Raw genomic sequence first — 24,948 nt, 5'->3', positions numbered from 1 at the left:
CACCGCACATTAGACTTAGAAGAATGACTCAAAAGCACATACATTTAACTTGATTGAGTACTGCAAAGACGAGAAACTCAGTTGAGGCAACAAAACCAGAGTAGACTACTGCAAGTGAGAGCTTCCAGGCAGGAAATTAGACCTTACATGGAATTCAAATTTCCATAACCATGACCATGAGATGAAGAGGCAACAGTTAAAGAGAAATCACCTGTGATTTCACCTTGGTAGGTGACTGGAGTTTGTTGTTGCAGGTGAACAGTAGAACAGCTGCAAACAGATTAACAGGCTCCTGCAACAGTTTGTTTGTTTCTCTGCACAGATTCAAATATCATCTGCTGAGGTCAGGTGCCCAAACACCTCATGTTGATGAAACCTGGTATGCAATTAATTTAGAGTGCCAGGTGCTAGAATGGAGTATAGAAGTTTCACAGCACTACATGAAATGGAATCAACTTAAAATAATGGTTATGAAGCTCAGAGTGACTTTTGCATAGAATTGCAAAATGTAATGTAATATTACATTAGCCATCAACTAATGTACATCAACATCAATTAGCCAAATTCAGTACTGTAGCAACTTCTCTATACAAGCTGATGTAAGAAAAGAATCTTAAAAAAACAAAGTTGATGGTTGAAGCCTATTCCAGTGTTTTCCTAAAGCTTTTACACCTACTGCTTCCCAAAGGAAATATGGACATTTATAGGATAGTACATGGAACAAGCTGCATTTAAAATCCATCAAATCCTTGTTATATTTGACAGCTTTAAGTACTTTATTTACTAACTTGCACTTAGTGGAAATATAGGCTTAGGGGTCATCAGAGTAAATGGAGTATGAGGTAACAGAACCAAACCAGATACTCTTATTTTTTTGTACCACATTTTTGTTACTGCTGTCAACTTACATCATTGCCCTCTCAGAGATCATGCTCTGAATGTATCTTAAGGAACAATTTCCAAGACCCATGCAACAAAATACCCAGTATCACTCACTCAGCTGTTTATAACACAGAAGGCGATAATTAGAGCCACAGTGACCAAAAAGTATCATATAAAAAATACTGTCATCAATGAAAGATGAGATCAAAACAGAGCTGCATTATGGGAACATTCTTCTATGACATGTCTGTGAAAGTGGCATAGCTGCTGACCAGTGTCAGGAAAAGAATTAAGAAACTAGTGAAATTTCTCAAATGCTGATACTGAAGCTGTCATCACTGCCACCCATAGAAAGTCTCCCTACTGTCCTGTTGAAGTTTGTAGCATGGCTGGGCCATAGCTTATGTGCTGACAGCAGACAGGTGCGCACAGATACCAGTGACTGATTGCAGTTCTCATCCTAAATGTTCCTTCTGCCAAGCTGTTGAAGCAATCGTAATTAAATCACTCACCAGAGACCTAGCTGCATTTAGGGGATCACAAAAGGATAAAGTTGGCTAGCTTTCACATTTGGAAAAAGAAAAAGGAAACAGTTTTCTGTCAGGGCACCTTGAAGAGGTGTTGAAAAGTGCAGAAGCAGTGATTTCTAAAAGCATCTGTCACTCTAACTCCCTCTTTCTCACCCAGCACAGGAACACCCAAACTCCTCCCTGATTTTAACAACAGTACCCATCCTAAATGCCTCCCAGAGGGCACCTGGGGCAAGAAAACTCTAGAGCTGCAATCTGATTTCATCCTCACAGCTATTACTCAAGGGAGGTGAAATGCCTTTCAGTAAAAAGTAAAGCAACAAGCATTCTTAAACCACCCAAACGTTAAAGCAATTGCGGGGTATTACCAAGTGACAGAAATGTCCAGCATGCTTTAATAAAAAGTTAAGACAGATCACTGCTCTAAAGATGCTACAAATCTTGGAGCTGCAGTACAAATGAAAATAAAAAGCAGTAAGAAGGGTAAAAGCAGGGTTCACAACCCAAATCATAATAATACAATTTGCATCATGTATTGAAGTCTGCAGTTGCATTTCCCTCCTCTTTGCAGTAGGGGAGGGTAAGTTCAGTCAGAGACAGAAGACCCCAAAGGCTTAGGGTAGGGACTACAAATGAGCCATCAGCCAGAAAATGCAAGTTATAGTAGAGGGCACATAAAAGAGCACAGAGTAAGTGAGGGCAAATCACAAGGAGGCAAGCAAAAAATTAGACAGGGTGCCTGACCTGCTGTGAAGAAGTATGATTCACTCAAGATAAATCAGAGGTGACTTTTGCTTAATGTAGGGTGCCTGTCTCTGTAGTATCAAAGGCAAATCCCTCAGTGTGCTATTTAAACAGCTGACTGGTTTAGCTGTGCATGACTAATGAAGTCTACACAGATTTATTTTCTACACAGTAGCAACCTCTTGCTCTCTGACTCAATAAGCAATAAGCTAGGCACATTAGAAATCATTGCATGGTAATCAAACACAAACAATGAAAAGGGTTTCTGTAAGTAAATTAAGCTGAGTATGTTGGCAGCATATAACGCTATGCAGCACTGTCAAAGTCTGTACAAAAATTGGCCCAGATGGCAGCAAAACCAAAATATTGATGAGAGAAAAGACTATCTCCCAAATGGGGATCTGAATTCCTCTGCAGAAATAGCTATAATTGCTTAGTGGAACAAACAACATAAGAGTAGAGTACGAGTGGTTTGTCTAGATGTCAGAATAAAGTTATCACCCTAAAGAAACAGCTAATAATTTAGCTATTCACCCTATTATAAGCAGTCTCTTCTAATGACTATTCTGCCATACTATTTAAGCAGAAATAAAGAAAGCAGGTTCTGCCACTACCTTTTGGCAAGGTAGTCTCCATGCTCCAGAAACATCAATTTACTTACATATTCATTCACTTAAGTGGAGCAGGAGAAGGACATGAGAAGAAGGATGGACGTTACTCTGGCATCCGTACTCCACATCTAAAACACATGCATGGCAGTAAGGCCAGCTTCATTCTTCCTCATTTGATCCAAAATTTTCTGTGCTTTACTCAGACATATTACTTCTAAGTTTGATCCGTTTTGTTTTTTTGTTGTTCTTTTTTATTATTTTATATATACACCCTTCCTTTCAAAGTCCAGAAAAAGAAAAGATCTTTGATACTCGCTCAGAGATATGATTTAGCAGTGGGTTGTTAGGGTATTATGGTTAGGTTGCAGTTGGACTTGATGATCTTTAAGGTCTTTTCTGCCTGAGCAGTTCAGTGATTCTATGATTCAAAGCCTCACTAACTGCAATTACAGAATTGAAATTCACAAAAGTTACTCCTATGCTAGTGCTAAACATAGGAAGAACAAACTCACCACGATGTCCTTTCCTCCTCCAAACGTGATTCATCAAAGTACAAAAGGAGTATATAGACTATGTATCACACAGAAAGGAATCTTAGGAGAAGAATGTAATTATGCAAAAAGAAGAACAGAGCTGATGCGCTTCCTAACCAACTAAATGTAGTATCTGTGTGCAGGAAAGGAAATATCACATCTGACTGAATGGATGAAAACAAGAAAAAGATAAGGAATCTCTAAAGCTGGACAAAAGATAAGTAGATGACATCTCAGGTGATCTGGAGTCTGTAATGAAAACTACTGATCATGGTAAAGAACTTGCTTCAGTTAAGTAGATAGGATGGAACTCCCTCACATGAAAACATTTCATTAATACGGTGGGCTAACTTCCCATTATGGTACCTCATTTGCTCAAAGTTATACGCTGGTACAGTCTGCAACACTTTGGAACATTTTGGTTTGCTTGTTTTAGACTACACAAGTTATCTACACTTGAACCACTTGTGATGAATTCAGTCTAAAGAGCATGTAACTTAATTAACATACAAATGTTTGCACATATCGTAAAAACTACACCTAACAGATGAGAACAGGAAGTAAAACTTCTCCCTCCCCATAATCCATAATACTTCACAACAAGTAGGCAATCAAAAGCAGAACTTTCTTGTTAATGTCCTGACACAAAGCAAAGACTCTGGAAAAAAAAAATAAAAAATACACAGAAAGGTTATACGCACATTTTGAAGATCCTGGTTGAAGTCCCACTGTGTTTCAGGAATGCACATGACTTACCTTTCCAGACCATTTTAAAACCCACAACCTCCTGTCAGCATTTCTAAACCACCAGACAGGCCAGACACTAGGAAGCTGGCTACTACCTTGCTCAAGTCACCTCCTCTCAAATCAAACTACTATCTCTGCTCTGCATGGTTTCTAACCATCAATTCTAAAAATCAACACGGAATCTTCAAGTACAACCACAGGAACCTGGCTTGTTGACATCTGAGAGCCTGCTTTAAGCCATTAACAGCATAACAAGGACACTCAAGCATTCTGGAGCTGTGAAGTACAACAGATTAGAAACAAAACTGTAGTATCTCTTGTTAGAGATTTCTATGGCACCTACTTAAATGCAGTTTGATATATTCCAAAGAAGTATTTATTTTACACCATTGTTTTATAAGGTGTTATGCTTAGTAAGACTAAACTGAATGACTGAACTAGAGGGGTGTGGGAATGGAGAACTGCATGTCCAACAGCGTTTCTAGATCTTATTAAAACTAAAAAAACAAAACAACCCAAAAACATAAAACAAAAATGCAGAAAATCAGTGTCACATCCTGTTGCTCTGATACAAAATGTTTCTTCTAGACCAAACTCAGCCATTCCAGATTTCAAATCAATCCAAAAACAGATCTGACACTGGAGCCTCTAGATCTGTGTCTGTAGTATCCTTCTTATACAGCCAGTGCTACAGAACAGAGAGGGGCCTTTTCAGTATTTGAGACAACTATACTGTGAGAAAGGGGAGAGCAATTCAGGTAACATTTCAATTGATGAAAGACACACAGAAATTCAGGCTTTCTGGCCTTCAGCAGCAGGAACAAACTGCCAACACTTGTTAAACAGTCTGTCATTTTTGTCATCAATTCAGCTATATCTCAACCTCCCAGGAGAAGGGATGCAGGTATGACACTGCACTAATATCACACACCTCACTGTTATTTCTAATAAATTCCCTCATAAATCAAAAGCAGCAGCTTAAGAAATGCAGGTGTTCAGACTTTTCTGGCCTTAAAGTTTCTGCATACAATAAGCCAAATTATTGATGATTACAATTATGCTTATTACAACACCAATAGTGTGTGCTTCTTCTTTCCATGTCTTGGAGCAAGGAAGGAAACAGGAACCAGCTATCTGCTTAAATAACAGAAGCAGGGAGAAAACAGAGCTGAAGCGATCTGCGTCCTACAGACAGGAGCAAAGGTCTTACGGGGATGAGCAGACAAGCATCTGAGGGCCGATATCCTCCTCTCCAAAAGAGGGCTTCAGGTTTTTGTTTAACTGCTTTAGCAAAGATCTTAGAAGTCATTGGCCAATAACCTAACATCCAATATTTTGGGAAGCATATCAGCATACCAGGAAGCAAAACACTGTTTCTAGTAACCAATTCCAAAACATTCATCTTTGCACGGAGACAATTTAGAACAGTGTTAAGAAATTTTATATCAATGTCATTTCTCTGCCAGAAAAGTTTGAATGAAAACATCAAAGCATAATTCAGCAGACAAGATATAGATATTTTGTATCTATGTTAATAGTATACATAGTACACACAAATCATTCTTGGTTTCTCTAAACTAAGAATTCCATTAACATCAATTACCATCATTGATCTGGCTGTCAAACGCAAAAAGAACCAACCCCAAAATATACATATATCAATATGTGTAATATTAAATATTACACACTTTCATTTTAGCAATGAAAAAATAACTTGCTGCACGCTTCAAGAAACCTTTCCAGGCAACAAAACTTGGATTTACCATTAGAAAGGCTTTAATTCCACCATGAGTAAAACTAAGTGTGTTCTCCGTGCTCTAATCTATCAGGACTAGCTGCTCTTTGTAATCCAAGGGAAAGAAAAGTTACTTACGGTCATTACACTGGCTCCCAGAATACGAAGTCATGGAGCAATCGCAGGTGAAGCCTTCCCACTGCTGATTACAGATACCCTGATTTGCACAGGAATCTTCCTGGCAGGTAGTGCTTGGTCCTGAAGAAGGGATGACAAGAACAGAGTGAAACAAAGTTGAAACAATAAGTTTAGTGAGGACCACAACATTTCCAATTCATCACTACCACCAACATTCTCATGCAGAACATAAAAAGCACTAAACAGTTTTCCATTCTTAAACACATAACAAACTTGAGTAAGAGAACACACAAACAACTGTACACTCCACAACAAAACAGCAAACTGTAACACACAAGAAAGAAGAGTGAACAGCAACATATTCCCTGTTAGGCAGGCCTAACTTCCATGTTCTGTGCTCACTCAAATATACAATGTAATATGATAATATGCAAGGGTAACTGAATCACTGTCAGGTATATGTGCTTCCCATGAAGCCCAGTATTCCTTTGTTGCAGGAGCACAGGCTAGGCAACGGGTCCACAAACAAAGCCTTACCCTATCTAAAGAATTATTATGTAGGTTCCTCTGGAAACGTAATGTTACAGAACAAAATAAAACCAACCAACCAACCAGCTCCATGAGACTTCTCTTTCTATACTAGACAGGTTTCCATAGCCTCAGGAGATGCAGGCATCATAACAGAACAGAACCACTAACAGAACAGTTTCCATTGCCTCTGATTTGGAGCTAACCCTTCCTAACCTAAATCGTATAAATTTGCAAAGGCATAACCAAGATAACAGCAAAGAGTGATCTTCATATCAGAGGGACTTCAAATGACTGTCATCCATAAATCGGTAGCCAGATTTTGAAGCTGTATTATTCCACTACACATTATACCAAAAAAAAAAAAAAAAAAAAAAAAAAAAAGACAAATTTCTAAGTTGAAAAGCACAGATAACAAGAGCAGACAACAAAACCCCTGAGAAAAAAACAGATGTACTTATCAAAAAGATACAGCAGCAGGCAGAGTAACAATTTGTTACCACACTCAAATAAAGTTGCGCAGAATTATTCAATACTTCAATACCCCCAACACCTTCCCACCCAAGTCATTTGCTAGCTGTATGAATCCCAGTGAATCATAGAATCACAAGGTTGGAAAGGACCTACAAGACCATCTAGCCCAACCATCGTCCCATTAACGTTGCTACCACAAGCCACTAAATATCTCATAGCTCCTCATCCAGACGCCTCTTGAACACTGCCAGGGATGGCAACTCCACCACCTCCCTGGGCAGCCATTCCAGTACCTGGCCATTCTCTGGGAGAAAAAGTTCTTTCTTATGTCTAATCTAAACCTCCTCTGGTACAACTTGTGACCATTTCCTTGGGTCCTGTTTGTTGCCTGGGAGAAGAGGCCAATCCCCTCCTCATTGCAACCTCCCTTCAGAAAGTTGTAAAGGGCAATGAGGTCTCCACTGAGCCTCCTCTTCTCCAGACTATATAATCCCAGTTCCCTCAGCTGTTCCTCATAAGATTTGTGCTCTAGACTCCTCGCTAGCTTCATTGTCCTTCTCTGGACAAATTCCAGGGCCTCAATGTCTTTTTGTAGTGAGGAGCCCAGTGGTCTCACCGGCACAGCATGAAGGGAACAGATCACCTCTAGGTTTACAACAGTGCTGACAGACTGTAGGGCACGGGCTGGCAGACACACGCATGTACTCACTTCTCCCTTGCCTTTATACCTATAAATGACATGAATATAACCAGACACACAGATATGCATCATGTTAGGGTCTGAGGCTTACTCTAAACTTACTCTGACCCAAAAAAGAAAGGATGAAATTTAAGAATCTGAAATAGAACTTTAGTTGTCTTTTTGTCTATGATTCAAGTTATCTGAGGATAAGAACTCATTGAAGAAGAAGAGCAGAACAGCTTTTTCAATGACAGAGTTTCTCTCTTCTGCACTTATGTGAGAACACTTTAATCAGTAACTGCAGTTGATAATGGGCACCATCAGACTGGAGATATCTTCTGTCCAGGTGCTACAAGAGGGATACTAGAAATCAAGGAGTAAGCTTGCATGAAGCCTTAGTAACTGACTTGGGGTGCTGCCAGACCAGAAAGCCAAAGCATTTGAATTATGCCCACAAATATGGTTTCTGTATCACATTTTACAGAAAACAACTGTGAAGATGAAGCTATTTTCAAGTGAGTAAGTCAAAAAAATATCCATAAGCACCATTTGATGAGGAATTTTAAAAGGCTAACAATAAAAGGGAGCTTGAAGTCATATCTGTTTGTGACGGCAGTGCATAGATCTTGGGTATTACGCTATGCCTCACTCCTCAGTACTACAGGCTATTTGCATGGTAAAAGTGTCTTTGTCTCAGAGAGTTCAGCTATCCTTGCTGCTTACAGTCCTTCCCTGGTGTCATAATCCCCCATCTGTAGCAACAGAATTTTGTTCAGAGCAACTAACAGGAATGTCACAGGGGATTAGGATTTTGGATTAAAGACCAAAAGTGACAGAAGCACAGGAGGGCTTATAAAATGAAGACTGTTACCACGCACATGCCCTTTAGTGCTAATTAACAAGGAAAGGAAGACAAACTGTAGCAATAGAATTGGTTCTGAAACACCAATGTCATCAGAGTTCAAGCCCATTTTTATTGTCTTTGGTAACACTTTCAACATTCTAGAATTATTTTCAAAGCAAAGTTTCAGATTGAGCTTTTGCATAATGCTGGATTCATCCAATAAGTCACACTATGCAGTTAATTAACTAATGCATACTGACTTACATTTTCTCCTTGAATTTGCAACATTCTGACAAAACCTGCTAATTTCCCTGACTGCATTTTATTCAGAGATATTGTCTTTATTATCTATTTGGAGCTGGGCTTGACATAGCCTCTTAATCTACTTTCCATTGGGCACGTGGCATGAGCAGGTAGTATCTGCAGAATAAGAATGAAAAACTCCAGTACAGAAAAGCAACCCTGCTAGCAGAAATGTGACTTGTTCTGTCTCCTCCTGTAATGGCAAAGCACAATTCCTCAAAAATGTCATTTAGTCATTACTTCTCCATCTTCAATTGGCCCTGCCAGGCAGGGGGGTTGGAACTACATGATTCTTGAGGTCCCTTCCAACCCGGGTCATTCTGTGATTCTTTGTGTGATTCTGTGTGTGATTCAGTTCCTGCTGAAACAGCTCAGGACCCGATAATTTGCAGCATCTCAGATTTTCTTGGGAAAGCATTCAAAATCCTACTTTTCTTCCAAGTTACAAAGCCAGATTTATGATTTATCAGTTTTTGCTACTACACATGTTAAGAAAATCACCTTAGAAGAGAACAGGAGCCAAATTCACCTTCCATATTCTATTGGGAAAAAATTACTTTGCCTCTCTAGCTCTTTCCGGCACTTTCATCTGTACTGTTGGTTTCTCTTGCTGAAACCAAACAGTACTGAGTTCTACTGCTGTGCACCACCACAACTGTCATGTTTAATCCAACAGGTGGGCGCTCCTCCCTTGCGAGAGGAATCATTCATAAACTCTTGGCAGTAAAAGGAACTTGAGGAATAAAAAGATACATTATTGCATTTATCATTTTTTTGAGTTACACAAGGAATTCAAATCTTTATAAAACACCTGCAGGATTGTAACACAAATGCCTCATACTCCGATCATAACTAGCAATGGTCTTTAAGCTACAGCAAACTATTCTAGGACATGCACTTAACTTCCTTCCTACACTAAAAATTCATTTCCACTAGAAGAAACTACTTGTGTTCACATTATTATTTTATTAAGAAGGTCCACATTAGGCAAGGTTCAATGGTACTATGAGTCCATTTTCTCTTTCTGAGCCTCTAAATTGTCTAAAGCTCCCACCTCTCTTCTCTTAATCTCTAAAGAGGATAGAGGTTAGGAAGAGATATGAAAGTGACACATGCATAAAATCTGCCTTAGCAGAAAAAGGTGCTTCTTTGTCTTATGGTTCATCACACAAAAATGACACAAAGGCCTGAAATCTCTATCACTACCAGCTAGACATTATGATGGGAAATTCATACCCGTGTTAAACCTATAATCTTCTCTTAACAGCAGCTCTCTCTCCCCTCTTTCATAATCAGTGATATTATGAATTTAATATATGGACTCAGTAAATACAGCTTTTAGAGAGAAATAATTCCTTGGAAATCAGAAGCATTAGGCAGTATATAATTCTGTTCTATGACTTGTTCTTAAAGCAGTTCAAGGAGGAACCTAAGTGAAACACAATAAGTTTTCCAGTTTCACAAAATAAACAATTTTTTTTTTAAATTTATTTATTTTTCCCAAAGTAAAGGGTAAGCAAAATTGATGTCGTGAGTTAGCAACACAACACAGGGTTCTCATGCCAGGAAGATTTCTTTATTGCTGTGATGATCATGATCATAATGCTGTATATATATGCTAAGTCCAATGGGACAATCACTTCATCGGATGAACTGTACTTCATATACTGTAACTATCAAATACCAATGGAAACATGTTGAATTACGGTCCAGTGCGAGATTTAGAAAGTCACAACTTGTACCTTGAATCACGGGTAATAAAACACAGGAATATATCAAAGTGATTTTAACTTAGCAGACTAGAACCAGAGAAAATTGAAAATTACAGCAATTTTCAAAGATGGCAAAGTCATCTCTTCAAGCTCTTTCAGTTTCTGATTTTGCTAAGAACTCACTATTTCTTTCATCACCTAAAAAAGTTTAGGCATCTGGTAGGTTCCACATTTATGTTATACACTGTCAGAAATAACTTAAAAGCCAAAATTGTACAGTTCTCAGAAAATACAGCCTTTCACATAATGCCTCAAGCAAACCTGAACTCTCCACTTATTTGATGCCCTGTCCTCCTTTTCCAAGAATGTAGCTGGTCCAAAACTTTCAATGGGAACTTAAATGGGATAACAAATAAGTAGGTGAAATGAAAGCACATTTACCCTATGATGACAGAAGAAAGAATTAATGGCCAAACTTGATACCTGCTTATCTTGCAGTCCCCTACTGTCACTCTCTAAGCAACTTAGAAAGTCTTGAAAAAAGTGCTCATACATATGCTGGTTGTCATGGTTTTATGATTTTTGATATTGGTATTCCATATCATAACATTGTGTAAAACACTAGGAGTTAAAGAGTTAATGCCCTGCTTCCATGAACCATCAATTTTCCACCTGGCTCTCAGAAGAGAATAACTACACACCCCAGAGGACTTTACATTTAGGAGAAAGATAAAGCTAAAGGAGAAAGATAAAGTGAGTCATGGGACTCACTCTCCCACTGCCTGGCAGTGTGTAGGTGTGCTCTCCAGCCATTTCAACTTCAATTCAGAGTAAGGAAGGCCTTTAGTTTCGGACACTCTCTCATTTTATTTGATATATTAGCCTCAATTACAATTATATTGTATTATAATGAGTTATCCTGCATTCTGATATATTTAGTAAATCTACTTTCCTCCTTAGATCATTGCCGTTGTTCCGTTTTTAGGCCCAGCTCCCATCTCTCTACCCTTCCCACTTTCCCTTTCCCTTTTTGGGCCAGTGGGCCTGCTGTTCTCCTGTCACAGGCACAGACAGATCTAGATAATTCCATTACACTGGTAAAGGATGGGAAAAAATAAAAAACAACACCACACACAACAAAAAGTCAACTGCATAAAAGGAACTATGCCTGGAACATATGATATATATAACCGGGAAGTAAACAACATTCAAGCATAGAAAATAAAAGACAAAAGGAAAGACTGAAAGTGCTGTATGTGAAGAAGAAAAGTACAGTCAATTGGAAACACAGTTTTTGCCACTGCAAATTAAAGCAGTGCAGAAGTTGTGCTACCAGGTCTCATGGTCTGGTGGGTTTTGTGTTCCAAAATAGCCAAGATTATTTAGCAAAGGTTGGTTTCCTGAAAAGGCAATAATCCACATTATGTACTCAAAAGAAACATTTCCCCCTAGATGTAAATATGATCAGGTCTCTTAATCTGAAATGAAGATATTCTTACACAATTAAGGACTCTATACCAAAATGAAATCAAGCAAGAATGAATCTCAGCAGCTGCAACGAGCCTTTAGGCTCTTAGGGCTCCTAGAAAACAAAAACAAAAAACCAAATCTGTTTGGCTCCCAGATCTCTTCTTCATGTTGCATCTACATCACTGGAAATCAAAACTTGAGCAAAAACTCCCAGGCATGTGTTCAGAAGTCTGAGAGACAGATAAGGAAAAGATCACAATAATCATTGTCAGAGAGACCCAGTAGTCACTGATGTTTAACCCAATCCCCAAATTCCCTGCCATTTTTGAATGAATGGCACAGAATATCTCAGTCCTAGAACTAGTTACTCCCCAGCATACTTCCAGGATGATGTTTCTCCTTATACTAGTCCCAGCCCATGCACCTTTTATATTCTTCCAAACCTCATACTTTTCCACTTATTTATATAAACTTCAGAAATCTCCTATAAGCAGCACCTAATACTCTCCAAATCCCCAACTTCTGTAATACAGAGTACTTCAATCTTTTACAGCTGGGATCAAGGCAAAGATGCCAGACAAAGAGTGGCCACAGTCAGATGCTCCACATGCACAGCACACAACACATCACACTAATTTCTACCTTCCTTTAGACTACCAAATCATTCAGATTCAAAGTTTCACATGCAACCAAAAACTAAAATGATCTCAGACTGTCAATATTTTTACCTGTTGGGTAAGAGCGTGCCACTGCCTATTAATATGTGCACACTGACAAACCAATTACTCTTTAAAATTTCCTTTTTTCCCCCAATTTTACTTACTTTTTTGCCTTTTCTACTGAGTCATAGAAAACTATAAAGTATGCAAAAAAATAACAGACAATATTCTGGAACAAAGATAATTGCTACCTATCAACTCCTGGAATATAGTACAAGAATATTTTACATGGAAAATTGCATCTAATTCATTAGATCAGAACAGCAACACTGCCACATCTTCAAAATAAGCATACTAAATAGAAAAGAAGTTAAGAAGTTTATGGAGTTTTGTTGTGACAAAAAAAAAAAAAAAAACACCAAAAAACTATACATTTTCTTTCACAACAAAACCTTAGAATAAACGCGTGGCTTAGTTGCAAAATTTCATAGTGATTAAGCCGACATCAGAACAGATGCCATCTGCAGCTTCAGGCCTGTTGACCAGAGGGAGTGTGGAAAGCCCATCATACCCTTACACCTAAATTAAAATATTCCTTTTCCACTGAAAAGAAGGAACATTTTAAGCTTCCACAACATTTAAGAACAAATTAATTAGCTATAGTGTAGTCCCTAGAAAAGCTGGGAAGTCTACTTTCACTGTCAAGTTTAAAGGGATAGAATTTCAACACCCTAGAAGATATGTCTCTAGAAGCTGTAGGATCAAAACACTATAAATTTCTAACAAGCAGGTTTCGTCCCTTACTTCTAAGGATCTACGGCATTTGTATGTAACAGTACTGTTAATCCTTCCTTCCTTATGTATCTTCTAAGAATTAGCCTTCAAACTGGTTTCCTGACAGCACCTCATCTTTTCTGTGATTAAAGTAGTATGTTCTCAACTGCTATCTGGCCTCTCCAAGAGATTTTGCTGTTCTCCTCCCAGTTATCCGCCCTTTTCTACTGAAGCTATTATTTGTCCTTTTAATGGTTTTCACTTGTATTGCCTTGGTATTTTAACACTATCCACATAAACAGCATTTTGGCAGCCTCCAATGTCACCGATTTCTCTCTTTTAACTGATAATAATAATAAATCAGTAAAAATTTCATGCATAGATGAATATCATGAAGGAGCCCTAGTTTCTAATTTTTTATAAAGATATAAATTTTTTATAAAGAAGATATCTAGTAGAAAGTTGTAAGAATGACCTTGAAGCAGTGCTAAAGAAGGCATGTATAAAAGTACTTGCTAATCAGGCATGATCACTTCAGCCAGTACTCATGTTTGATCAGTAATGGCTTGTAAAATGACACCAAACTAATAATGGAATATCTAGTTAATATATTATTTTGTAACTTAAATTCCATGAAGATATCTCCGTGGGGTTTGTTGTTGTTTGGGGGGTTTTCCCAAACTTTGTTTGTTTTGGTTAGTTTTTTTTTTTCCTTCCACATTCTAAGTTACAAAACTAGCTTTCATGGTCTAGTCTCACTCCTAAGAATTGTTAGTAAAGTTGTCTCTTCTACCTTCTACAGCTTTGATGATCTTCTGTATCTGAAAATACACAACTGCTTTTTACCTGAACGATCATCAACCTTTTCAGGAAATCAAACTGTGCTCTTACAGATGTTCACAGAGACTGATACAGTCAAACCTCTCAGGTCAACAAATAACATCTTCATGTCCTTCTTCAACCCATATGTCACCTCCAGAGGTATTAGATCACCTTTCTCCTCTAATCTTAGAGGTGTGACTGTATGCAGCAAAAAGGCACCAAACATTACATAAAAGCATCTTTCAGTCCAAACCAGTAATGGGGAAGAAGAACCTTCTCTACCTTGCAGGTCAGCTTTGGTCAACTCAACTTTGTTAGCAAAAACAAAAACAAACAAACAGAAAAAGCAAAAACAACAAACAACAGGTTAGTATAAAGATAGATAAATCAGGGTGCCATCACTTTAAATAAAAGTAATTAGTACAACACCATCACAAACAATGCGCATAATCAATACATGCAGGAAGGGCAACATAAGCAGCAAGGACATGGAAGGACATGGCTACCTCTACACATCACCACTGTAACAAAAGCAAAAAACAAGCAACAAATAAAACAACACAAGAGGGAGGAAATGCATTTAATACACACACAAGGTAACATAATTTACAGAATAGGAAAAGAAAAATATCACATTTTTTAACATCAATTCTTCTGCATCTACTGACACTTTGAGATTTTGCTTCATTTGAGAAATACTTAGAAACCATTTATGCAAAAAATCTACTTGACTTTCAGGACAAGTCAGAAATATTTTTATTTTGTTTCTACACCCAGACTCAAGAATGAACATAAATCTGCTGTCTGTCATAAGAGCACAGATTGTCTTGGCTCTTTGGACAAAGTGGATTCACTGCCAGAAAGCCAGAGCGGATTGATACTTCTGGAAGAAGACAACCTCAGTTCAGTCCCAGAACTGAACTTAACAGAGTATGAAAAGTAACAGTAAAAAAATAAAAAAATAAAAATAAAAAAAACAACAAGAAAGATTTCCTCTCAAAAGCTGTTTTATGCTCGTGGATTTCAACATGCTTTTAAGAAAGCCTGCATCATTAGGTAAGGAGACAGCTCCATAGGCTTCAAACCCATGCAATCTTTGGCATCAGAGATGCCAACAGATGTAACAGCAGTGTAAGCTCATTTCTTCCTACAGGTGAACATGATCTAACCATGACAGTTATCGGTAGCAAAACCATAACAAAAGAGAGCAATGAAGCTAACAAGACTTAATGGAGATCAAATATAAACTTGCTGAAAATTGCAAAATATAAAAAAAGTAAAGCAGAACAAAATAATACCACCATAGTCTTTCATTTGGCACAGACCTTTTTTTAATTCTTATTTTTCTGCAAATGGAGAGTCCATTTTATGAGAAAGTCACGTAGATTTTTGGTTTCTAGTACCTTGATTCTAAGCTATTTTGGTTTGTTTTTGTGGTTTTTTTTTTCAGCATGGAAGAAGTATGAGGACAAAGACGGGAGTACAGGCAGCAAATCCTGAATCCCTTGCCAATGAAGGTAACACATTTTTATTATACATCACAATGGGAACAACGAAACACCAACATACTGACCTCTCACCATTCAAAAGATCAATATTTAAGAAGTACACACTCACCCCTTTGTAACACCCTGTTCTCATAAAGTTCTAATATTAATTGCTGATACTGAAGAGAGATCGGTAGCTCTCACTTTTATTTTCTCATTTTACATTTAAAACTCAAACTTGAACTGGCATGCACAGATGCAAATTTTATGTGCTTCCCAGGTATGAACTGGGAAGTTTTCTCCCACTTCTCTATACATCTTCATAGACATGTAGTCTGAGAGCAATTTGTGAGTAACAAAAAAGCACCTTTCCCACCTGCCCACTTACTCCTTTGTAGTTAAGCAGGAACAAAGCTTACGTTTATTCCCTAATTCCAATAACAAAGTAACAATGTAATACAAAATCATAAAGAATAAAACTGTCAAGCTATCATGGAGTAAACAAATGCTCCTCTCCTAAATGGATGAACTCCAACTCTACAGAGAAAAATGAAGTACCACCAGATTGAAAGTTTCCACTACTAAGTAGATGAGAGGTAAAATCCTTTTTGACATTATCTTGCTGTGAGATTTTAAGCATGAGATTAGATTTTCTTTTTTTCTGCACACTGCTTGTGACGCAAAATGTGCTTCTGATTATCCAGCCTGTGTCATTCATGCTTCTCACACACTAGTGAATTCCAAAGGTTAACTACAATATTTCAAGGAAAGTAACACAAGATTATTATTTTACTGCAGGATTTGGAAGAAGATTAAATAAGGACAAAAGTCCCAAAACATCTGGAGCAAAATCACCATCTGGTTCAAGAATAATAAATCTCCTTTGTTAGACGCTGTTTTCAGTGGAACAGGTGAGGAAAGGAAGAAGACACATTTCTAAAACACAGAGGAAACTGCTTTGTAAAAAGTAAATGAATGTTCTTTAACCACTGTTGTTAGATGCCTTTGGCTTTCTTTTATGTGGAAAAAGAGGGAAATAATTTAGAATTTCAGATACCTCCAGAGCCTGTAGTAAGCAACACAAAGATGTACAAATAATGGAAAGGAAAACATAGAACAAATGGGAAATGAGCACAGAAAAGGAAAACCACCTCAACTGCAAGGGATACCCTCTAACAGCTAGGGTAACATTCATTCTTCTGTGGAGTTTCATACATCAACTTAATTTCTATCAGGAACAGTGATGAAAAAGCACTAGGTCACTTAGCCTTGACTTTTCAGGATGGAATAAATTCAGGTTCATCCATTCACTTACTACTAAGAGCAGGAAATGAGACACACAGCAAAAGAAACTGATTTTAGGAATTGTGAAACAAGGAAGAGATGACATCAAGTTTGAGCTGATTTACTTTTTGGGAAGGCTGTAAGATCATCTGGAATAACTTCCTCCATTTGCCAACTCTAGCCTACACTCCACAGTGCAGAAATCTTTTATCTCAGGCTCTCCAGCATCACTCATAGTGCATGCCTGCCACAAATGGAAATTGTTAGAACAGGCATGTGATGAGATGAAGATATGGAGAATGCTGCAATTCAGAAATTAAATGAAACAGTTGTCTGGTAACATTTTAATTATTATTACTGTAGCAAATCCTAAAAGTACTGGCAAAGAAAATGGTTTCCTTTCCATCACTTCCCTTGGTACTGAGCACAGATGATTCAGTAAAAAAAAAGCAGGGGTGCCATATTCACCTCTTTATCTACTTTTTAGGTTTATAGCTGCCTCCAACTTGAATCTCATTCAAGTGCTTTAGAAGAGAAGGGAAACAATCTCCATGTTTAGGCAGCTACTAGATAGGTATGTAGACAAAATAAGTGCCACCTTGCATGATCATTCACTGACATTAAGTAGCACTGGATAACAGGACACTAAAGAACTGCACTGTGTACAAGAAGGAAGTCTAATAGGTCTCATAACAGTGTCAAATCTTCTGGGAAAGCATCAACATTCTGATCTGGAAATGCACACAGAACAACAGATTCATCTAATGAAAAGTCCTTGAAGGAGAAAGGCTACTGGCTATACAGCCAACCAATTAAGCTAGTTTTAAATAGAAGAATTACCAGAAATCACTAATATTAAAAGAGGAGCTTTCAGCGCACTGAAGTTAATCGGAAAAGACATTTTCAAAAACCCCAAATGGATTTTGTTTTTCCCCCTCAAACCTCAGAAGTAACAGCACAGAAGAGATAAATTTCTTCTTTTAGCAATGTAGCTCAGCTACAAATGGGCAAAGCCACAAGTTCTGTTATACTAAGCTCACTTCCACAAGGAACAGTGTGGTTAACACTTAAAGGCAGCAGAAAGAAGAACAGCATAAAGCAGAGCCGAACTTATCAATACTGTGAAATGGGAGTTGCCACTGAGCGTGCTCTTGTAACAGGACACAAAATTCTCATGAACTACAGTATTATTGTGGGAGTATGGCAGCAGGGTCAAAGCACAGGAGTTTCCAGCCAAGCAGAAGGCATATAAACAACTAAGAGATTAGATTGAATTGCAATGCCAATTTGGTGTTTCTCGAGTACTCCCAGATGGCTCTAAGATGGCACTTTGAGACCTAGGAAGGGACAATCTTGAAAAGTGTCAATATATCATTATGAGGTAACCTGAAATCTTGACATAGTAAGGAAATAAAAGTAAGTTCATTTGGTAAAGCCCTGTCTGTGAAGACCAGTTAGGGAGACACATCTTAAACAAGTAAACTATAAATCTCTCCTAATAAAATGTTTATCCTCTAGTTTTTTCCACTTCATAAGGGATTAAATAGACAAGATAAAAGTTTCTGATGAAAAGACTCATAGTCTCCCCATGGAAACACAAATGCGTGGAAACACAAATGGATTGTAGCAAAGGATTCCTTGAAAAAAGCAAACTGATGAAACAGACAATAAAGAAGACAAAAAGATACACAGAAGGCAGCAAAGTAAAGAAGACTATGTGAGAGGGGAACTGCTTTGAAATCATACCTTCACATCCACGTTCAATCTGCCCACTGCGGTGCAGAGCATCATTGATTAGATCAGGCAGACGCCCATTCAAGTCCACAGATGCTAGACAGCCCTGAAATCCATCACGTGAGGCCACTAGCTTTGGGAGGTTGCTGTACATGCCTTGAGCTAGACCAGCAATGTAGAGATCACCTGCAGGAGAAAACGGTAAACATACAAGAAGAAAGTTACATAACTTTTAAATTGGCTTTCCACTACTCCCAACATTAGTGAGCCGAACATCTACTTAGGAAAGGTTAAAAGAAAAGTAGAATACAGTAAAGGCCCAGAAGTCATTTCTGGCTATTTAATATGCATACATGCTGGTGTCCACGAACTGCATCCAACTACAACCAAATCTTATCCTAACCTAAAGCAATATTCTTTGCTTTCTCTTTACTCTTTATTCTCGCTGGGAGCCCTCACGCAACTCCGTGTTTTATGTCATGTTATTTTCATGTAAGACTTTAGTAATTAGGTATGTATCTCACTTGCATAGCCCTAACTTCATCCAAATGAACTGGGTATAGCCTGCTCACTGACTTTGCTCATGTGCTTTCCCTTCAACAACACTAGCAACCTGTATACCACAACCATGGGTTTCCAACAGTTTTTAACAAATTCTGTACACATCCCACCCTCCCCTCCAATCATCAGTGCATCCTGTTTTATCATCTATCACCCGTCAATGCAAGACATGCTGTGCACAGTGGTACTTCTTCCTCTGTTCCTAACAAACAGAAAGTTAACTGTACTTCATCAAGGGAAAACCCTCACACTGACCATCAATTTCCAAAGAATAAGAAACATCAAGAACTATACAACTATTTATCCTGTTATGGAAACCACCAAACAGAGAAAGAAAAAAAAGGAATTTGGAAGAAAAAAAAAAACAAACAGAATATTCCAGATTTTCTGTCCTGAAACCCATAATGTCTTCAAGCTTACAGGTTAAGCCCTGCCAAAATAAAGAGAGGGGTGGGGATACGTCATTCTTGTAGAATTTACCTTTAAGATCCAGATTTTTGGCACCATTGATAACTTGAGTGACCATCTTAGTGTCCACCTTTAGACTGTGCGTGTTACTGTTATCTCTGGTGATGACAACGTTGTGCCACTGGTTGTCATTAAGAGGACGGTCACTGTTGCCTTTAATAACATTGGGTCCATTCCCAAGGTCAAACACATAGTGTATATAGCTGTAAACATGACAAGTACTAGTTAAAATTAAACAACTCCAGCACTGATAAGATGATAAAATAAAACATACAAGTCATGAAATAAAGTATCTCTGGATTAGAAAAATCAAATTAGCCAAAATTTAGTCCCCTGATTTGGGGAGGTACAGTTCTTTCTTTTCCACCTGATGTAAGGGTTTATATTTTGAGAGATGACACGTGAAGTAATACAATTGTAATAATATAATACTCCCCTTTTTTACAGTGTTCTTTCATACCCACAAAAACTTCTGTCTGTGCTTGTAATTATTTCAAAATTGTTCAGATCAGTTGATGTAGTGGAGAGGAATGCTAGACATACTTATTTAGGGCACATATTCCCCAGATTTTGAGTTCTGAATAACCCTCTTAAAAACTTAATTGGGAAAACTCACTCAAAATATTGCACTAAAATTCACATGAGACCCTAGGCTTATTCAAACAGTTGGAAAACAATTAGCAAGTCTTTTTGGAAAAATATAGACTAACAAAGTTTGAAGTCATGAGACTGTTATCCTGAATTGTTTATACAGTTCAAACACTGAAATCCAACTGAGAATAAATATTCTTTTCAGAAAATAAAGACAGCAAAATTCAAACCTCAACAGAGATAGGAGCTCGAGACTTTTTTTTTTTTTTAATTGACTTATTATTAGTCAATGTCCCACTTACAGAAACACATGCAAAGTTAAAAATAGAATGGACTGAACCTTAGTTATATTAAAATAAACAGGACAAGTATGTTAGTGGAATTCATGTTTGCAGACTTCACGTTTGCAGTGTCTAGATGAGTACAAGACAAACATTTACACAACTAATAAATGCATTTTTTTTTTCCCTTTTTTAAAGCTATAGGCCTTTTAAAAGAAAACACTGGCTCAAGAGCAAGCTCAGTTCACTATTCTTGAGCATCACTAGAAGGAACACAAATTTGGCAGCCCAAAAGATCTTTTTTTCCTTCAATGGAAATGGCAGAAATGCAACAAGTCAGTTGCAGGGAAGTAAAGCAAAAAAGAAAAGGAACTAACTCAGAGCCCTCAGCATATTTTCTACAAGGCTAGCAATATATATATATATATATAAAGTAGGCGTAATCAAATTGGAAGGACTTCAAACTTTATTCTATCACATACTGTAAATACGCCTTTCCCTAATTCTCAGGGAGAAAGTCAACAGTAAACAGTAAAAGTCAGGAATCTTAAGTTACAGTGTTTTCATCCAACTGCTTTGTTATACAGCTCAGACAACAGAGAAGTCTGAGGTTCATTTCCTTATGCAAGATTTTAAACTTTATCTATCAAATGAAACCCTGGTAGAAAAAAAGCAGAATGCTCGCTTACCCCTTGACTAGTTCAACTGCGATGAAGTCGTTACCATCACCACTGTTAAAGAGTATGAAACCGTCAGCTGAAGTGGTCTTGAACTGAAAGAAGAGGTGCATGGATGTATAAGCCTGCAAGGTGGCCAGACTCAGGTAGCTGCTCTTAGTCTTGAATGTCACAGGGTCAGCTATAATGTTACGGAGACCAAACCGTGCCTTCAGCTCACAATAGTCAATATCACCATTCTTGCACAGATCAATGTAGAGCATTCCATTGAACATGAGGCTCTGAAGGTGACCAATAAAGCTAGAAGGGATGACAGAAATGTAACGCTTCTCTGTCATGATACCCGTCTCAATGTTATGGAACTCCAAACGGGTGTGATCACCAACCATTGTGCCTGAAAGACAGGAAGAGGCAGAAAGCCTAGGCATCAGTAACAGGTTATATGGAATCCCTCACCCACTAGTTTCCTGACTTACAGCATTACTAAACTAATTCTACACAAAAAACAAATGACAGTCCTTGTGAAGTTGCTTGAGTGTACTAGTTCTGAAAACCTGGACAAAGAGTTTAGGACAGGACAGAAGGGTCATGAAAGTCACAGAGTCATAGAATGGTTTGGATTGGAAAGGACCTTCAAGATCATCCAGTTCCAACCTTCCTGCTATAGACAGGGACACTCCCCACTAGACCAGCCTGCCCAAAGCCCAACACAGCCTGGCTTTGAATGCCTCCAAGGAGGGGGTATATAAAACCTCTCTGGGCAACTTGTGCCAGTGCCTGATCACCCTCACAAAGAAAGAATTTCTTCCTAATATCTAGTCTAAATCTACCCTCTTCCAGTTTAAAGTAATTTCTCCTCATTCTGTTGCTGCATGCCCTTATAAAAAGTCCTTCCCCAGCTTTCCTTGTAGGCCTCCTTCTGGAAGGCCACTCTAAGGTCCCCCTAGAGCTCTCTCTTCTCCAGGCTGAAGCATCCCAACTCTTACAGCCTGTTTTCATAGGGAAGGTGCCCCCCCAACCTTCTGATCAAGCATTCTTTTTGCACAGTCATTAGGCCTTTAATATATAACAGGAACAATTTACCTCATCAATATTTACTCATGCCTAATTATTTTCTCCACATTCAACATACATCCATTATTCAAATTCTGCTACAAACATGCAGTTGACTGAGAGCAGGATATACAAAACTAGGACTTTGAAAGCTGGAATACACTGGGATAGGAAACACAAATACAGGGGAGAATTGGGTGAATGAGGATGGAAGAGGTGAACTCCGACTTTTAGAAGAGGTAAAAGTGGGAAAAATGAGAGTGGCTTAAGAAAAACAGGACAACAATGGCAGTACAGATAGTTAGGAGAAGTTCAGCAAAAGGCTGGAAAGGGCATGATATTACAGGACAGAGCTGCCTTTTCGTAAAGGAGCGTGGAGTGAAAAATCTGGTATGTTCTGGTCTCATCAACTGTCAGTCCTGGAGTTCACCTCTCGTTTGCTTCATTCTGGTCTGTACAGAGTATTTTAACTACTACCACATTCAGCAGCTTGTCAGTTCAAGTCGTAGCAGACAAAGATTTCCAGCCTCTGCTGTGGAATTCAGGTGCTAATAAGATGCTGTGGAGAGGAATATGCCTGCTGTACTTTCACATCATTTACTACCGATATTCAGAGATCAGTTACAGTGAGAAGGGAGGTGAAGAATGTAGAAGAGATTAAGCAGCAAAATGCTGTCCAGAAGAACTGATGATGACTCTCTGCCTTAAGCTACCTGCAGGAAGCCAGTAAGTCCATGGCACATTTTTCACAGGTGATCATTAATTGTGTGGATGTAATTATGTAATTCCCCCAATAGCAGAAATGCACTAATAGAACCCAATTTACAGGCTTGCTGAATAGTCATACACGTAAATGACTGAAAAATCATGTCAAAATTGCACAAAATACACCTAACTTTAATTTGATGCCTTTGAAATCTGTAAAAGGTTTTTTTTTAAAAAAAAAAAAAAAAAAAGACTGACTCACTTCATAGAACAGACACAGGAATAATTCCAGATATAACTTCTTAGTTCTATATAAACATATTGATGAGTAGCATACACAAGGGGGAAAAAAAATCAACAGCTCTATATTAAGAACAAAATTTAAACGGTGTGCATTGTTCCAAACAAGCAATAAGAAAGGTGGCAATCAATTAGTTTACTTATTTTTAATGGGGGCCTAATTTAGACTTCTGATCTATGCCTAAAGACAGCATGAATCCAGTGGAAAAATCTATGTGACCACATCATTTAAGACTACATCATACATCCCAGAATGTGGAGTGCAGATTGCACGGAAAGTCTTAACTCTGGTTTTTAATTTTGACTTCATTGTGGTGATCTTCTTTTAATAGGTATTTTTAGCAGCAATGCATCTTTAATTATGTAACTCATGTACATATGCAGATCCTATTTTAGTATAGGATTGTATCATTTTTTATAAACTCAGTTTCACAAAAAATGGACTACGAAAAACAGATGGCATTTCTGGGGACTGAGTTGCAAATGCAGAGAGTGCCACCTTATGGTACTTGCTAAAAAATAAAAATAAAAAAATCATATTCAGAGTAACTGTTCTCCTAATATGCGAAAGTAAGCAGGAGGATGCATTTACCTGCATGTTTCACTAATTCAGAAAGATCCCATTGAATAAAATTTCATTTTCCTCCAGGTTAGTGTTGATCAAGTCTCTGCCAATTGCTACAAGAATGCAATTTCATCTTTCATATTCTTCTCTGACTCTAAGTCATTTTCCTGCAAGCCCCTGTCTTTGGGCTTATTTCAAAATCCTGCTCCTGGCCTACCAGACAATCTCATTGCCACATTACTTACAATTAATTATATTCACACAGCAATTAAGAACTTTTTGCAGAGACAGGCAGCTCCAGAAACATATATCTTACAGTAGCTGTTCTTTCTCATTGCTTTCTGAGTAGAAGCTTGTAGAGAGAACTTCAGCATTTAACAGAACAGCATCAGTCACAAGTAAACGAATATACTCTTATCAATGTTGCAACTAGCCTTAATGTTCTTTGTCATCCTACTGTCAGTCTTCATACTGCTGGTGTTTTCCTTAAAAACACAGTTTCTGCAGTTGTACACTGCCATGAGAATTTTTATATTCTTATTCAAAAAATGAAAAAGGTTTCTGTCTCTCGCAGCTGTGGAGAAATAGACCATAAATATTACATTAAAGCTCTGCAATGGAAAAAGAGATCACTGTACAGTAGTTTGGTTATTTTTGTGCAAATTTCCTAACTTGAGACACACCTTTTCCTCCTCCCCTTCAACTCCATTTCTACAAAAAGAAGCATAAGTCTGAAAACGTCAGAGAATGCAAGAAAGAAAACATAAGACTGCCACATTCTGTGTGTTAAAACGAGCAATATTCTGGTGAGTTAGGGTACTCCCTAACCTCTTGAAAGCTGAGAGCAAAGTGCTCTATTTGCCCTTTCTTCCTGTTGGCTCTAAGCCTTGGGCACAAGAATTTTAAAAAGAACAGAAAAGACAGAAGTCCACATTCTCTATCACAGAATCACAGAATCACACAGAATCACAGAATTACCCGGGTTGGAAGGGACCTCAAGGATCATGTAGTTCCAACCCCCCTGCCTAGCAGGGCCACCAAACATACACATTTA

General features: G+C 38.0%; 1 protein-coding gene across 3 annotated transcripts in view; it reads right to left on the bottom strand.

The window, feature by feature from the left end:
* Positions 1–24,948, bottom strand: part of NRXN3 (neurexin 3) — an 887,537-nt gene that overhangs the window by 474,102 nt on the left and 388,487 nt on the right. For 2 of the 3 annotated variants that reach the window (XM_032445105.1, XM_032445106.1), the window contains exons 2-6: positions 21,284–21,665; positions 19,735–19,925; positions 18,706–18,879; positions 14,471–14,497; positions 5,921–6,040 (exon numbers count right to left, since the gene is read on the bottom strand). In XM_032445105.1, the coding sequence (XP_032300996.1) occupies positions 5,921–6,040; positions 14,471–14,497; positions 18,706–18,879; positions 19,735–19,925; positions 21,284–21,665 (894 nt within the window). The remainder of the gene's footprint in view (positions 1–5,920; positions 6,041–14,470; positions 14,498–18,705; positions 18,880–19,734; positions 19,926–21,283; positions 21,666–24,948) is intronic. The other variant, XM_032445108.1, reaches the window with a different exon arrangement.

This window comes from Coturnix japonica, chromosome 5, assembly GCF_001577835.2.
Source record: "Coturnix japonica isolate 7356 chromosome 5, Coturnix japonica 2.1, whole genome shotgun sequence".
Classification (NCBI taxonomy): Eukaryota; Metazoa; Chordata; class Aves; order Galliformes; family Phasianidae; genus Coturnix; species Coturnix japonica.
This window is presented reverse-complemented; position numbering and strand designations above follow the sequence as displayed.